This window comes from Elephas maximus, chromosome 10 (genome assembly GCF_024166365.1).
Source record: "Elephas maximus indicus isolate mEleMax1 chromosome 10, mEleMax1 primary haplotype, whole genome shotgun sequence".
Classification (NCBI taxonomy): Eukaryota; Metazoa; Chordata; class Mammalia; order Proboscidea; family Elephantidae; genus Elephas; species Elephas maximus.
The window spans coordinates 30,802,045-30,818,247 of NC_064828.1; the positions used below are offsets into that span (position 1 = coordinate 30,802,045).

General features: G+C 41.2%; 1 protein-coding gene across 1 annotated transcript; it reads right to left on the reverse strand.

Annotated features, from left to right (window-relative positions):
• Positions 1–14,758: 14,758 nt before the first annotated feature.
• Positions 14,759–15,757, reverse strand: LOC126083629 (olfactory receptor 6S1). The gene has a single exon (XM_049897497.1). The coding sequence runs from the start codon at positions 15,755–15,757 to the stop codon at positions 14,759–14,761; it is 999 nt and encodes a 332-aa protein (XP_049753454.1).
• Between the last annotated feature and the right edge of the window lie 446 nt (positions 15,758–16,203).

Sequence of the window (16,203 nt, forward strand, 5' to 3'; positions counted from 1 at the left end):
GGAGCTGACATCCTGAATTTAGACTTCTAGCCTCTTAGACTGTGAGAGAATAAATTTCTCTTTGTTAAAAAGCCATCCGCTTGTGGCATTTCTGTTATATCAGCATTAGATAACTGAGACGTTTATCTGTATTTTATTGACTATGCAAAGGCATTCGACTGTGTGGATCATAACAAATTATGGAAAACATTGTGAAGAATGTGAATTCCAGAACACTTAATTGTGCTCGTGAGGAATCTGTACGTAGACCAAGAGGCAGTCATTGAAAAGAACAAGGGGATACTCTGTAGCTTAAAAACAGGAACGATGCATGTCAGGGTTGTATCCTTTCACTATACTTATTCAATCTCTATGCTGAGCAAATAATCTAAGAAGCTGGATGTATGAAAAAGACTGTGGCATCAGGATTGGGGAAAACTTATTAACAACCTGTGATATACAGATGACAGAACCTTACTTGCTGAAAGTGAAGAGGACTTGAAGCACTTACTGATGAAGATCAAAGACTACAGCCTTCAGTGTGCATAACACTTCAACATAAAGAAAAAAAGATCTTCACAACTGGACCAATATGCTACATCATGATAAATGGAGAGAAGATTGAAGTTGTTAAGGATTTCATTTTACTTGGATCCACAATCAATGCCAATGGAAACAGCAGTCAAGAAATCAAACAACATATTGCATTGGGTAAATCTGCTGCAAAAGACCTCTTTAAAGTTGTAAAAACAAAGATGTCACTTTGAGGGCTAAGTCTGCATGCCCCATGCCATACTATTTTCAGTTGCTTCATATGTATATGAAAGCTGGCAAATGAATAAGGGAGACTGAAGATGAATTGATATCTTTGAATTATGGTGTTGCCAAAGTATATCGACTATACCATGGACTGCAAGAAGAATGAACAAATCTGTCTAGGTAGAAGTACAGCCAGAATCCTCTTTAGAAGTGAGGTTGTGGAAACTTTGTCTCTTGTACTTTGGACATGTTACCAAGACAAACCAGTCCCTGGAAAAGGACATTATGCTTGGTAAAGTAGAGGGTGATCAAAAAAGAGAAAGATCCTCAACGAGATGGACTGACAGAGTGCCTACAATGATGGACTCAAACATAGAAACGATTGTGAGGATGGTGCAGGACCGTGCAATGTTTCATTCTGTTGTGCATAGGGTCACTATTAGCTGGAACCTACCATAAGGCAACTAAGAACAACAGCACACTCAAATGAGGGATATGTTTCCTCCAAAATCCAAAGAGGCCTACCAGGCATTGTGCCTCCTTTTTAGTTTTAGGAGGGGCCAGGTGTAACAAGGAATATCTTGACATGTCCCACACCACTAGGCTCCTAGAAATTTCACTGAGGTGGAAAGCACCTGAATATTCACTGGAGTAATTTTCCACCTTCTAGCACACAAATGTTTCACCAATATGTCCACAGTCATTGACCCTTCTTCCATACTAGGTCCAGTTAGGATAATGTCATCAATGTAATGGACTAGTTTGACTTTTGTGGAAGGGAAATGTGATCAAAGTCCCTGAGGACTAAATTATGACATAGAGGTGGAGAGTGGAGTGTATTGCTGGCCTTGCCAGCTGAAGGCAAACTACTTCTGGTGTTACTTTGAAACCAGAATCGTGAAAAAGGCATTAGCCAGATCAATAGCTGCACAGCAGGACCCAGTTGTTGTTAGGTGCCCTCAAGTTGATTCCAACTCAAAGCGACCCTATGTACAACAGAATGAAACACTGCCCAGTCCTGTGCCATCCTCGCAATCACTGTTATGCTTGAGCCTATTTTTGTAGCTACTGTGTCAATCCATCTCATTGAGGATCTTTCCCTTTTTCACCGACCCTCTACTTTACCAAGCTTGATGTCCTTCTCCAGGGACTGATCCCTCCTGATAACATGTCCAAAGTATGTGAGACATAGTGTCACCATCCTTGTTTCTAAGGAGCATTCTGGCTGTACATATTCCAAGACAGATTTGTTCGTTCTTTTGGCAGTCCATGATGTATTCAATTTTCTTCGCCAACACCGTAATTCAAAGGCATCAATTCTTCTTTGGTTTTCCTTATTCATTATCCAGCTTTCACGTGCATATGAGGCAATTGAAAACACCATGGCTTGGATCAGGAGCACCTTAGTCTTCAAGGTGACCAGGACCCAGGAGATGTATCAATTTGCTCAAGCAATGAAACCACATCTGGAACAGCAGCGGCAATTGAAGTCACCACCTGGTTAAGTTTTCAATAATCCACTGTCATTCTCTCAGACTATCTGTTTTTTGCACAAGCCAAATAGGTGAGTTGAATGGGGATGTGGTGGGAATCACCACCTCTCCAGGAATGTGGTATTGCTATTTTCCTAGGTAGGTTGTCTGTTTTCCTAGGTAGGGGCAGTTCTAATGGTTTCCACTTGGCTATTCCTACCGTAATAGCCCTTACTTCACTTTTCAGGGATCCAATGTGGGTGTTCTGCCAGTTGCTGAGTGTATCTATTCCAATTATGCATTCTGGAATTGGAAAATCACTTCAGGATGGGTTTGGGGACCCACCGGACCCATTGTGAGATGAACCTGAGCTAAGATTCCATTAATAACCTGATCTCCAGACTTCACAATGGGTCCTATCATTTTCACACACCCACTGTGATTGATGGACCAGAGTGATGTTCTGGGTGTCCTGGAATTAGTGTCAGTTCAGAGCCATTATCCAGTAATCCCTGAGAATTCTGATTATGTCTTTTCCGCAATGAATAGTCACTCTTATAAAGGGCCATCGGTCCCTTTGGGGGAGGCTGGGAGAAACATTAATGGTATAAGTTTTTGGCAGTGCAGGCAGGTCCTTCCTCGAGAGAACCCGGCCTCCCCTTCATTCAAGAGGTTGTGGTTCTGTAAATTGGCTCAAGTCTGGGAAATGATGGAGGGGCTGTGGCTCTCCATTCTGGGGATTTGAGTTAGACTGGGGTTCACTTGACCCAGAGTTGTTCTGCTTGCACATATCAAGTAAACATTTAGTAGATTTCCTACCTATTTCACTCTTGGGACACCATGACTAAGTAGTTAATGCCTTAAGTCCATATGAGTCAGACTATTCTGATTACTGCCTTGACTGCAATATCTATTATGTAACTGTACCCACCTTGTCTTTGTTGACTGAATGACACCACTTGGCCCCTACCACCATGTTGTTCAATCAGCCCTTTTGTAGTGAGGTGTCTTAATTAAGTTAGGGCAGTTCCCACTGTCAAATCTGACTTGCACAAAATAGCAGTCACAGCACTCTTGAAGGATGCTGGGTATGATGGTTAAGATTGTGTGTCAGCTTGGCTGGGCCATGGTTCTCGGTGGTTTGGCAGTTGTATGATGTTGTGACCACTTCCATGTTGAGATTTGATATATTGTGATCATCCCATTTTGGGATCTGCTGTGAGTAGCCAATCAGTTGAAAGGGAGTTTCCTTGGGCATGTGGCCTACATCAAATATAATTGGAGATTCTGGCAAGGCTCGTGGGCTTTTGCTAGCTCTGGATCCTGCAGCTGGCTCCTGTTTGTCTGACTTCTGGTTCTTGGGACTTGAGCTAACACCTTACCTGTGGTCTTGCCTGCTGATCTTGGGATTCGTCCATCCTCGCAACCTGTGAGCAACAGTTCTGCTCTCTTACCTGCCAATCTTGGGTTCACTAGTCTTTCCAGCTTTGTGAATCAGAAGAAGCCTCCAGCCTGACCCACAGACTTGGGACGTTCCAGTGTCTACAACTGCGTGAATCATTTCCTTGATATAAATCTCTCTCTACATATATATTTATTTGCTTTACTGGTTTTGCTTCTCTAGAGAACCTGGACTAAGATACTGGGATTCCCATCATAAATTTGTTACTCACCATTGTGGTAAAAGATTGCCCTTTGGAGACTCCACATGTGGGTCTAACCTCATAAAGCCACTCTAACATGCCAATTTCCGTAAGCCTTTGGACACCTCCTTCTACAGTATACTAAGGCAGGCCTGGTACTTTAAAACTTGGTTTAGTATAGGCCACTGCATAATCCATGCTTCAACGAATCAACCAAATAAACTATTAGATTCTTTCCTAACCTCTTGGGCTGAAACATTGAATGAAGAATCTGCTTAGTGAGTCCATATCAATAAACTCAAAATGATCCAACTTTATGTTCTTTGCAACATTATCCCGCAACCATAATAGCCATTTCCACACATATTCCCCAGGTTTCTGTTTGTACATATTAGAAAATTCAAGCAGTTCTTTTGAAGTGTAGCATACCTCCTCCTGGGTCACACTTTGTGCTTTATCTTTTGAGGCTCACTGGGACTTAAGTCTAGTTATAGGTCTAGAAGCAAAAATCGGTGGTGGAGATGTGTTCTGAGAACATTCAACAACGTCTTGTAAGTCATCTGCCTCAGGCAATGCCCCAGGCAATGACTCAGACACTTAGCAAAGAGATGACTCAGACAAAGGCTCTTCAGACACAGCAGGGTCAATCTCATCAGTTGAGGGTAGAGGGGCTAATGGTTTTGTTGGGGAGGGTGGCTTAGCAGACAAAGATGAAGCAATCTCTTCAGATGGGAGTAAGAGGGCTGCTTCTATTGGCAGGAGTGATTCAATAGAATTTAGGGACTCAATGTCCTCAGCTTCCTGATTATCTGCCCATATGTCCCCATCTTAATTTTAAGGACCCATTTCTTCCTAATCAATGCCCTCACTGTAACTTCAGACACCATTGAAGGTTGGGAATTCAGTTGACATTGTAATTCAGCCACCTTTACAACAGAACTGTAGGTTTGGTTTTAGGCAATATCAGCTCTGTTACTACAAGAAATAAAACTTGCCTTCAGGGCAAAAAAATTTTTTTTTTTTCAGGGCACAAGTGGCAACTTTGAGGTCTTTTATGGAGCACTTGAGCTGTGACTGTGACGCTCTGATCTCATGTCTTTCTTTTACCACTTTGTCTAGTGAAAGTAGGACCAACCAACCAGCTTCCTTATACTTCTTATTCTCACAGAACTGTAGAAAAGTATCAAACATGTGATCACCCAGAGCCTTACCTCTCATCAATACTTGATCTATTGGTGGTGATATTTTGTGTATTAATATTGCCAGCTCATGCCATGGATTAGCAGTACCCTCTTTACTAATGGAGGCAGAGTCATCAGTGCCTTTAAGTCTAGTCAGACTTGAGAACCAATTTAGAAAACTCATCCTTATGATTTTGTTTCTGTAGAATGACTTTCAGTACCAAATGTCTTAGGCAGGTGTGATTGTTAAGGTTGTGTGTCAAATTGACTGGGCCATGATTCTCAGTGGTTTGGTAGTTATCATGTAGTTTGGCAGTCCTACAATGATGTAATCACCTCCAAGATGAGATCTGATATAATATGATCACCTCCATGATGGAAACTGCTGTGAGTAGCCAATCAGTGGAAAGGGAGTTGACTTGGGAGTGTGGCCTGCTTCCAATATAGGTGGACTTTCCAGCAAGACTCAAAGGCTTTTGCTCGTGCTGGATCCTGTTCATCTGACCTCTGGTTCTTGGGACTTGAGCTAGCAGCTTAACTGCCAATCTTGGGATTTATTAGCCTCTGTCTGTGAACCAGCAGCCTGCCAGTTTACCTGACAATCTTGGAATTTGTCGGCCTGCACAGCCTGTGAACCAGAGGCCTGTTGTCTGACCCACTGATCCTGGGTTTGCCTGCCCTGCAGCTACAGGAGTCAGGAGATGCCTCCCTTATTTAGTGTGCTACTCTGTCCTATTTATCAACTGACTCAAAAATCTGCTGCTTTTGAGTGGGGCCCAGAACAAAAGAAGGCTCTGCAACAGATTTAAACTGCTGTGCAAGCAGCTCTGCCACTTGGGCCATATGATCTGGTTGATCCAATGGTACTTGAAGTGTCTGTGACAGATGGAGATGTTGTTTGGGGTTTTTGGAGACCCCTATAGGTCAATCATGGCACAGACTCAGGATTTTGGAGCAAAGCCCTAACATCCTCTGCATATATCTACTCTCCTTTTGAGAAAAAGCCTTTGGCTTGTTACTGGAGCTTAGTAGAAACTAAATGCTTCACCGTGGGCCACCAAGTCACCATGCGGCCTGAACTGCCCATCATGAACTGTATGTTTTCTGACCCACAGAGCCATTTAATTGGAAGTGCACAGCAGCTCTCCATCATTAAATGGAAACGGTATGTACATGATCAGGCCCGAACAGAACCTGAAGGCACAAGTAAGTTGCATGAAAAGGCGGTCCCCACTCTTGTCACATTACCTTCCATCACCCAGGCTGCACCTATGGCCTCATATGGAGTTCCTTATATTCAGTTGGCACTGGGTTTTTTAAGGAAAAGAAAACTCATGCCTGGTTTACGGATAGTTCTGTGCGATATGCAGGCACCAGCCAAAAGTGGACAGCGTCAGCACTGCAGCCCCTTTCTGGGACCTCCCTGAGGGACAGTGGTGAAGGGGAGTCCTTCTAATGGGCAGAACTTAGAGCAGGGCACCTGGTTGTTCACTTTGCTTGGAAGGAGAAATGGCCCAGTGTGTGATTGTATATTGATTCATGGGTTGTGGCCAAAGGTTTGGCTGGATGGTCAGGGACTTGGAAGGAGCATGATTTGAAAATTGGAGACAAGGAGGTATGGGGAAGAGATATGTGCATAGGCCTCTCTGAATGGGCCCAAGAAGTGAAGATATTTGTGTCTCATGTGGATGATCATCAACGGAAGACCTCAGTAGGGGATAATTTTAACAATCAGTGGATAAGGTGACATTCTGTGGAAACCAGTTATCCTCTTTCCACAGCCACTCCCATCATTCCTCAATGGGCTCATGAGCAAAGTGGCCATGTGGCAGGGATGTAGATTATGCATGGGCTCAGCAACATGAACTTCCATTCACCAAGGCTGACTTGGTTACAGCCACTACTGAGTGCCTAATCTCATGAGTACAATTTAGTGTTCCGGAATTCCCATTCTCCGCAATGTTATCCTTAATTTGTTATGATCCACACAGTCGAATGCCTTAGCATAGTCAATAAAACACTGGACAGCGCTGGGCTTTTTTGTTTACATGTCTTTTTGGCATTTTCTGCTTTCAGCCAGGATCCATCTGACATCAGTAATGATATCCCTAGCTCCACGTCCTCTTCTAAATCCAGCCTGAATATCTGGCAGTTCCCTGTCGATGTACTGCTGCAGCTTCTTTTGAATGATCTTAAGCAAAATTTTGCTTGCATGTAATATTAATAATATTGTTCGATAATTTCCACCTTTGGTGGGATCACCTCTCTTGGGAATAGGCATGAATATGGATCTCTTCCAGTCAGTTGGTCAGGTTGTTCCAAATTGCTTGGCATAGATGAGTGAGCACTTCCATTTCAGCTCACTAACGCCTAGGATGTGGATGTTTATGCATTCCATTTCCTTTTTGTTGGTTCCCAATTTTCCTAGATTCACACTTCATACATTCCAAGTTCCAATTATTAATGGATGTTTGCAGCTGTTTGCTTTCATTTTGAGTCATGCCACATCAGCAAATGAAGGTCCTGAAAGCTTCATCCACTTCACTAAGGTCAACTTTAATTTGAGGAGGCAGCTCTTCCCCAGTTGCCTTTTGAGTGACTTCCAATGTGGGGGGTTCATCTTTTGGCACTATATCAGACAATGTTCCACTGCTATTCATAAGGTTTTCACTGGCTAATTTTTTTCAGAAGTGGATCACTGGGTCCTTCTTCCTACTCTGTCTTAGTCTGGATGCTCAGCTGAAACCTGTCCAACATGGGTGACTCTACTGGTATTTGAATATTGGTGGCATAGCTTCCAGCATCACAGCAACACACAAGCCCCCACAGTACACCAAACTGACAGACATGTAGGGGTTGGTCTTAAAAAAATTTCTTAAAAAAAATTTATCTATATAATTGCTCTTATACAGATTTTTTTTTTTAAGTAATGCAATTCTCAAGGGTGACAATCTTTATTTTTTGGTCTAAATTGTTACTTAGTTTAAAGGTGACTTAAAGGGATAGCTTCAATTCAAGGTTTGAAGAACAACTTGGGGCGATAGTCTCAGGGACTCCTTCAGACTCAGCAGGTCCAGTATGGACTTTATCTGTAAGCAGTGTTTCCTCTAAAATTTAACTGACTCTTCACAAAGAGCCCTGATATGTAACATTTGCTGATATCTATGGTGTAAATGTTCCCAGTATGGTAGTTTCAAGCTACCAACATGTCACTGTGATGGTTAAGATTGTGTGTCAACTTGGCTGGGCCATGATTCTCAGTGTTTTGGCAGTTGCATAATGTTGTGATCACTTCCATGTTGAGATATGATATGTGATCAATCTCATGATGGGATCTGCTGTGAGTAGCCAATTAGTTGAAAGGGAGTTTCCTTGAGTGTGTGGCCTGCGTCTAATATAAACAGATATCCTGGCAAGGCTCAGTGGCTTTTGCTCATTCTGGATCCTGCAAATGGCTTCTGTTTGTCCTACCTCCAGTTCTTGGGACTTGAGCTAGCAGCTTACCTGTGGTCTTGCCTGCCGATTTTGGGATTCATTGATCTTCACAGCCTGTGAGCAAGACCCCTTGTCTCTGACCTGCCGATCCTGAGTTTGCCAGCCCCTGTGGCTATGTGAATCAGGAGAAGCCTCTATCCTGACTCTACAGCCACATGAGCATTTCCTTGATATGAATCTCTCTATGTATGTATTTATACAACTTACTTCTTTTGTTTCTCTAGAGAACTCAGCCTAAGACAGACACTGAACTTGGAGTTGGGAAAAGATGTTCATAGTATAGCATAGCCTTGACTGCAGCCTTGTGATACCCTGAGCAGAGGACCTAGCCAAGGTGTGCCTGACCCACAGAAACTGTGGGATAATATATTTGTGTTGTTTTAAGCTGCCAAATTTATGGTGATTTTTTACACAGCAATAGAAAACCAATACACCATCACAATCCACCTCTTACACAGCGCAGATCTACTTCTTCACAGGAGGTTTAAAGAGCAGCTCCTCCAGGGTTCCTGGGCAGTTTTCTTCCTGAGTGGAAATGCAGAAAATAAGATTAGTGGAATAAACACAGCCTTTATTGTTGCATTTGATCTCAGGGCTGCAAAATGTACTGACTCTTTCCTTCCTCCACTAATTCATTTCTAAATTTAAATTCTCCTCACACTCACCTGTTGCCCAGGTAAAATTTGGAGGAGTCTGAGTCTGCTACACCTGTTTGTTCACAATCACAATGAGGCAAAGTAACAGGAGGCACCTTCGCTTCATCGGGTCTTTCCACACTTCTAAAAATCTCCCCAGCAAGGAGTTTGCCCATCTGTAAGTTGCTTGAGAGGGTGTTAAACCCCTATATTGTTGTGTGCTGACAAATCAATTTCAACTCATAGCAACTCTATGTGATAGGGTAGAACTGCTCCATAGGGTTTTCTAGGCTGTAATCTTTACAGGAACAGATCTCCACGTCTTTCCCGCATGGAGCTGCTGGGTGACTTTGAACTGCTAACCTTTTAGTTAGCAGCCAAGCACTTAACCACTGTGCCACCAGGGCTTCTTCAAGTTCACTACCAGAGGAAAATATTAAACCACGAAAAAAGAATCCCGAATCTGTTGCTGTGGAGTCTATTACAACTCATAGCGATCCGATAGGACAAGGTAGAACTGCCCCATAGAGTTTCCAAAGCTGAAATCTCTATGGAAGCAGACTACCACATCTTTCTCCTGCAGAGAAATGAGTTGGTGGGTTCGAACTGCCAACCTTTACCAGGTTGTTTTCTCTCTACCTTGATGGTATCCTTTGAGGCACAGAAGTTTTTTATTTTAATAAAGTTCTTTTGATGTGTCTTAATTTTGGATTGTGAGCTCCTGCTCAAGAAGGCTTTATCTAAGGGAATTTTGTGCTATCTGGGTTTTTGGTTTTGGATTGAGGATGAGACCCTCTTAAGGGGTTTTGTATTTATTCTAGCTATGAATGTTATCAGCTATGAACAATGTTTATATTAATATATTAGCTTGGAGTTTCCCAGATCACACACATTTCTGCACGAAGGCAGAGCTTCAGTCAAGAATTCTCAAGGCTGAACTTGAGGCAGAAAAACTTGTTGATTGCATTCCTTTGCTGTGAGGGAGATTTTTTTATTTTATTTTACCTTTTACTTAGAGTAGCCCTTTAAGAGTTTTAGCTGTATGTGGGACATTCAGTTTCAACTCATCATTGGAGTAGGCACAATGTGGCAATGATTAATAACACCCTAGCTCCTTGTTACCTGAGTTTGGCAGTATGTTTCAGGGCAGTGTCCATCATCTGCTCATTATTCTTTCATTTATTTTACAAATATTTTTTGGGCTTTTACTATGTACCAGGCTGTAGTCTGAGTGTTTAGGATACATTCTTATTTTTAGCTTCCTCTTAATTTGTAACCTCTGGGAACAGCCTTTATTTTCTCAAAAACTTAGCTAATACTTAAAAGAATGTTTAACACATATTTTACTGTGTTTCGTAACAAGGTTTTTCAGGACATCTAATACACCATTTGGTTTCCTTTTTCTTTTCATCATCATATGAATGCCATAGTTTAGGCCTTTATTCTCTCTCACCTTAACTATGACAATTGTATCTTAATTATCCTTCATTCTATTATTCCGTCTTTTATCCTTTCTCTACACTGCAGTTGGAGCTTACTTTTAGAAAACATAAATTTGATGACATCATGATCATCTTCAATTTTTTTTTTTTCAGTTTCTCAGGTCTGCAGAATAAGTTCAATGTCTTTTGCAATTGGACCCTGAGCTTCATTTTCAGTCTCATTTATTACCGCTTCCTTTGTCCCTCCTATAATCAAGCCATGCCAGACTGTTTGCTATTTCTGGAAAATACTATATTGTCATACCTCTATGTCTCAGCTGTATCTGTTCCTTTTGTTCAGCAGGCCCCTTTCCACCTTCTCACTTGTTGAAAGACTCCTTTAGATCTAGCACAAATGAGAGTTTTTCCCTAAGCCTTCTCTAAACCCACTAAAAAAAAAAAAAACCCACAGTCACTATTTATTCCTTCTTTGTGTTTCACAGTCCTTTCATCAAAAAGTAATGATTGAGTGTCTACTATGTGCTAAGCACCCTGTTAACTTGTGGAGCAAAGTGGTGAGAATAAAATACATTCTTCCTATTTTTGTGGAGTTCAGAATTGAGAGGGTGGTAATACACAAAAGATATAAGAGAAAGCTGAGAACTGCTTCAGTGCAAAGTAATGCAGTCCCTGCAAGTTATGACAGAGACACCTGACCTAAACTTGGATGAAGGATATGGAAATCTTATAAAGAATGTAATGTCTGAGAAGAAATCTGAAACTCTGAAAAAAGAAATAGTATATGCAAATGCACTCCTGGTAAGAGAGACAGAAACTAAACGAAGGGCAACCTACAAAGAATGTGAACCATAGGGGTATAGTGGTAAAGTCAGGGTTAGAGATAATACTCAAGGGGTAAGCAGGGAATAGAACATGCATGGCCTTATAGGTTATAATTTAGATTTCAAAATTTATCTTAACATAGTGCAATGCCATTGAAAAGATTTAAGTAGCCAGTTTTGGGGCAGATGTTTGTTACATGACCATATTTACTTTTGAAAAGATCAATCAGGTTGCAATGGAAATAGAGAACTGGATGAATTTGAGAGCTACATAATGAGGTGAGGTCCTGGTAGTAGATTAGATATAAGAATGAACTGGCCAAATTCTTGATTTTATGATTAATGTATATTTACTATTTATGCCATTTACTAAGGTAGAGAACAAAGAAAGATTATCAAAGTTAGAGGAAAGGGGCTGTCATGGATTGAATTGTGTTCCCAAAAATGCGTGTATCAATTTGGCCAGACCGTGATTCCCAGTATTGTGATTTTCCACCATTTTGTCATCTGATGTGATTTTCCTATGTGTTATAAACCCTATCTCTATTATGTTAATGAGATGGGATTAGTGGCAGTTATGTTAATGGGGCAGGACCCAATCTGCAAGATTAGATTGTGTCTTAAGCCAATCTCTTTTGAGATATAAAAGACAGATGTGAGCAGAGAGGCAGGGGTAGCTTCAAACCACCAAGAAAGTAGTGCTAGGAGCAGAGAGCATCCTTTGGACCCAGGGTTCCTGCACAGAGAAGCTCCTAGACCAGGGGAAGATCTATGACAAGGAACTTCCTCTAGAACTGATAGCGAGAGAAAGCCTTCCCCCAGAGCTGAATTTGGACTTCTAGCCTCCTGAACTGTGAGAGAATAACTTTCTTTTTGTTAGAGCCATCCACTTGTAGTATTTTTGTTATATCAGTGCTAGATGGCTAAGACAAGGGTAAAGAAGTGAGGCATTCAGTCATAGGCATGCTGAGTGTCTTAGTTATTCTCTCACAGACTTGGAGACTAGAAGTCCGAATTCAAGGTGCCAGCTCCAGGGGAAGGCTTTCTTTCTCTGTTGGCCCTGGGGGAAGGTCCTTGTCATCAACCTTCCCCTGGTCTAGAAGATTCTCACTGCAGGGACCTCAGTTGCAAAGGCTGTGCTTTGTCCCTGGTGTTACCTTCCTGGTGGTATGAGGTCCCCCTGCCTCTTTACTCACTTTTCTCTTTTATATCTCATAAGAGATTACTTAAAACACAGCCTAATCTTGTAGATTGAGTCCTGCCATATTAAAATAACTGCCACTATTCCCACCTCATTAACGTCATAGAGATAGGATTTACAACACATAGGAAAATCACATCAGATGACAAAGTGGTGGACAATCACACAATACTTGGAATCATGACCTAGCCAAGTTCAGAGCTATTTTGAGAGGACACAATTCAATCATGACAATATGTCCCCCACAAAAGGCTGTGAGCGCCTTGGTGGCAGGGACCATATATTTATACCTCTCCATACCAATTTACTGCCCATAACGTGATATTCAATAAATTCTTATTGAATAAAATTGAATCCAAAGTAATTTCCCACAATAAAACAAATTTTGAAAATAAATAGCTTAACATACTTTGTCGCCAGAATGTGGGGAAGATTCCTTCCAGATATGCTGTAAGCTGTTAAATGAATTCTTCTCTTTGGCTAGTCTCTGGGATGAACCTCAAGTTTCTATGCTCCATGAAACCAGAAATTTTAAGGCCATACTTCATCTCCTCTCCTGACCAACATTTCTAGATCACTCAGAGTTTTTTTTTTTCTTTTCCTTCCCTCAAATCTCTGAACATTTTTTTCCATTCCTTTAGTTCTCAGAAATCTTTCTGGATAGAAATATGTAGTGTGTGCTTGTGTGTTACTAAGGTAACTAGGTGAAAGCTTTATTATTTACAGTGCCCACTGAAGATCTATGGCCATCTCTTTAGCTGCTAATTCTCAGTTTGCCAATTTTCTGCACTATTTTGAGGTCAGTGTGTTGTCCATAACCTGATATTTGTGTATTTTCTCTATGCACACACACTTCAACATAGTGTTAGCTCCTATTTAATGAATGAAAGCCTTTGTGAAAATTTCTCTAATATAAGAATACATAAGAAAGAATAAATCAATATTTATGTGATCTCCAATGTGATTTTGTAAACTCCTTATCATCCCTTAGAATTACTGTTCATCTCTTGGAATCTGAACTGTTTGACATTAAGAACTAATTGATGTTCATTTTAACATATACCAGTATATCATAGTGTTCAGCAAAGGTGCTTAATAGATCTTTGTTGAATGAATAAATAAGTGAATAGCTATATGAATGTTTGTCTCCAGTATTTCAAAGGGTGCCACAAATAGAAATCCATGTTTCCTTTTCAAATGTCCAATAAAGTAAAAAAATATACCACAGAGTCTGGTTCTTGGTAGGTACAACAATGGTTGGCATTCTTAACTTTTTGATAGTGAAGTGCCACATTCCAACCCCAAGTTTACTAAAAGCAAAAGAATATTTAAGGCAACTAATATAAAAACGTAAAAAGACAGATGAAAAGAACACAATCCGGTGACAAAATGAGCGGAGATGTCCTTAATTAATATTTGTAATAATGTGCAAGTTAGAAAAACAGATTAAATGTTATTATTCATGAAATCCCTCATGAGTCTGTTTTTCCAAAGACACTTGGGATTGACAAAGAGAATTGAATAAGTTTCTTTATTAAATCTGCTTTGCCTTTTTTCCACCTAATAGTAAATGCATATTTATTTCTAGAAAGTGCATACAAAAATATCCAGGTAAGCTACTTACTTTTACTTCTTTTTGTGATTATAAGGAAAATTTTTCTTAAAACTCTTGACCCTCAACAACAATTGCAAGACTCTATTGAGACTCTTTTAATCAGTTTTTAACTTTTAGGGTAAGGTCACACCTCTGAAAGCCGTATTATAGCTATGGATCCTTTTTTCACCAAACAAATACATATATGCTACAATACATAAAATTTACATACCTATGGGATTTATAAATTTTCTCAAGCCCATTCATAGACTGCCTGGGTCCTTAGTTTAAGATCTTGAAAGTTAGGGGGTTTTATAATGTGATGATGATATTATGACACATCAATAATAATATAGATTTATGTATCAATGTAGGATCAAGGCATTTTGCCTGAATAAGAAGGATATACTTGATGACTTTGGAGCTCTTTATTGGTTCCAGAATCCAGTCATTTGGTGACATTCATGATGACAATGGGAAGGAGGTGACAATGGAGAAGGCTTAAACACAAGACTAACTACTGGGTCCCTTTACTTTCACCTCACCGTTGTCTTATTGAAACTCTTAACAAGTAAAAGATGACACAAACTGTCTGCTACCACCTTCTTAAACATGTCTTTTAAAGCCTCCTTGACTTGCTCATTGCGCAAGGCATAGATGAATGGATTTAGTAGTGGTGTCACAAATGTTGTTACTACTGTCACTGCCCAGTTAGTACGCACAGAGCCACTCTGTGATGGTCGTACATAGAGAAAAATAGCACTTCCATAGAAGAGGGTCACCACCATCAAGTGGGAGGTACAGGTAGAGAAGGCCTTCTGACGGCCGGAAGCAGAGGGGATGCGCAGGACAGCCAGGACTATGTGGCCGTAGGATGCCACAGTAATCACCAGTGAGGATACAATTACGAGAAAGGCCAGGACAAAGTCAATCTCCTCCAGCCTTTTGGTGTTGGTGCATGCCAGGCGGAGCAGTGGGCCACTATCACAGAAGAAGTGCCACACCACAACATCCTGCCCACAGAAAGGAAGCAACGCCACAGCCACTGTGGGGCCAAGCACGGGGAGGAGTCCCCCCATCCAGCAGGCCAAGGCCACACGAAAGCACACAGCCCCACTCATGAGCAAGGGGTAGCGCAGAGGGTGACAGATGGCTAGGTAGCGATCCACAGACATGACAGCCAACAGTAGGAACTCAGAGGCCCCAAGAAAGAAATAAAAATAAAATTGGGCAATGCATGCACCAAAGGAAATAGTGTGTTGGCTTAAGAGGAAATTGCTTAGCATCTTGGGAATGATGATAGAAGTGAGCAGGATCTCGAGGCAAGACAGGTTACCCAGAAAGAAGTACATAGGGGTCTGCAGGCGAGTATCGGTTCCAACCACCCCCACGATCAACACATTGCCTGTTAGAGTCAGCAGATAGACAAGAAGGAACACAGAAAACAGTTCGGCTTTTGTGCTGTTGAGACTTGGGAAGCCTGCTAGGATGAACTCTGTCACACAGCTGCTCTGGTTCTCACCAGGAGCTATCATCTTTCCCACCTGTGCAATAATGTGAGCATTTTTGTGATGACAGCAGGTTCTTCCAGAACGATCCTGTAACTTATTTTATCATGATATTGCCCACATATTCCCCTTTCTCCAATCACAGATTCTGTTAAAATTTGAAGCACCTGCGGTCATCTTCAGATTGATTTTAGAGCTGGAAAAGATTTTCTACAAAGAGCTGCTAAAAGTCAGGTAGGAAAATGAGGCAGAATTATGAATTTCTGGCTGTAATCACTAATAAAGTCAGAAATGAAGTCCTTACCCTTTTGACTCAAGTCCTTCTATTTCTGAGGAACTATACCTAGTTAGAAGAACCAAATTTGATATTCTGAAACTGTGTCTAAAAAATATCTCCGTTATTAGGAGAATGCTGATGCCCTTTACCCACAAAAAGCATGAGAATTAACCTTAGAGACCCTTGATCACCTGTC

What these genes read in the sequence shown, in the direction of transcription:
- LOC126083629 (XM_049897497.1), bottom strand. Translation starts at nt 15,757, where the DNA reads ATGATAGCTCCTGGTGAGAACCAGAGCAGCTGTGTGACAGAGTTCATC.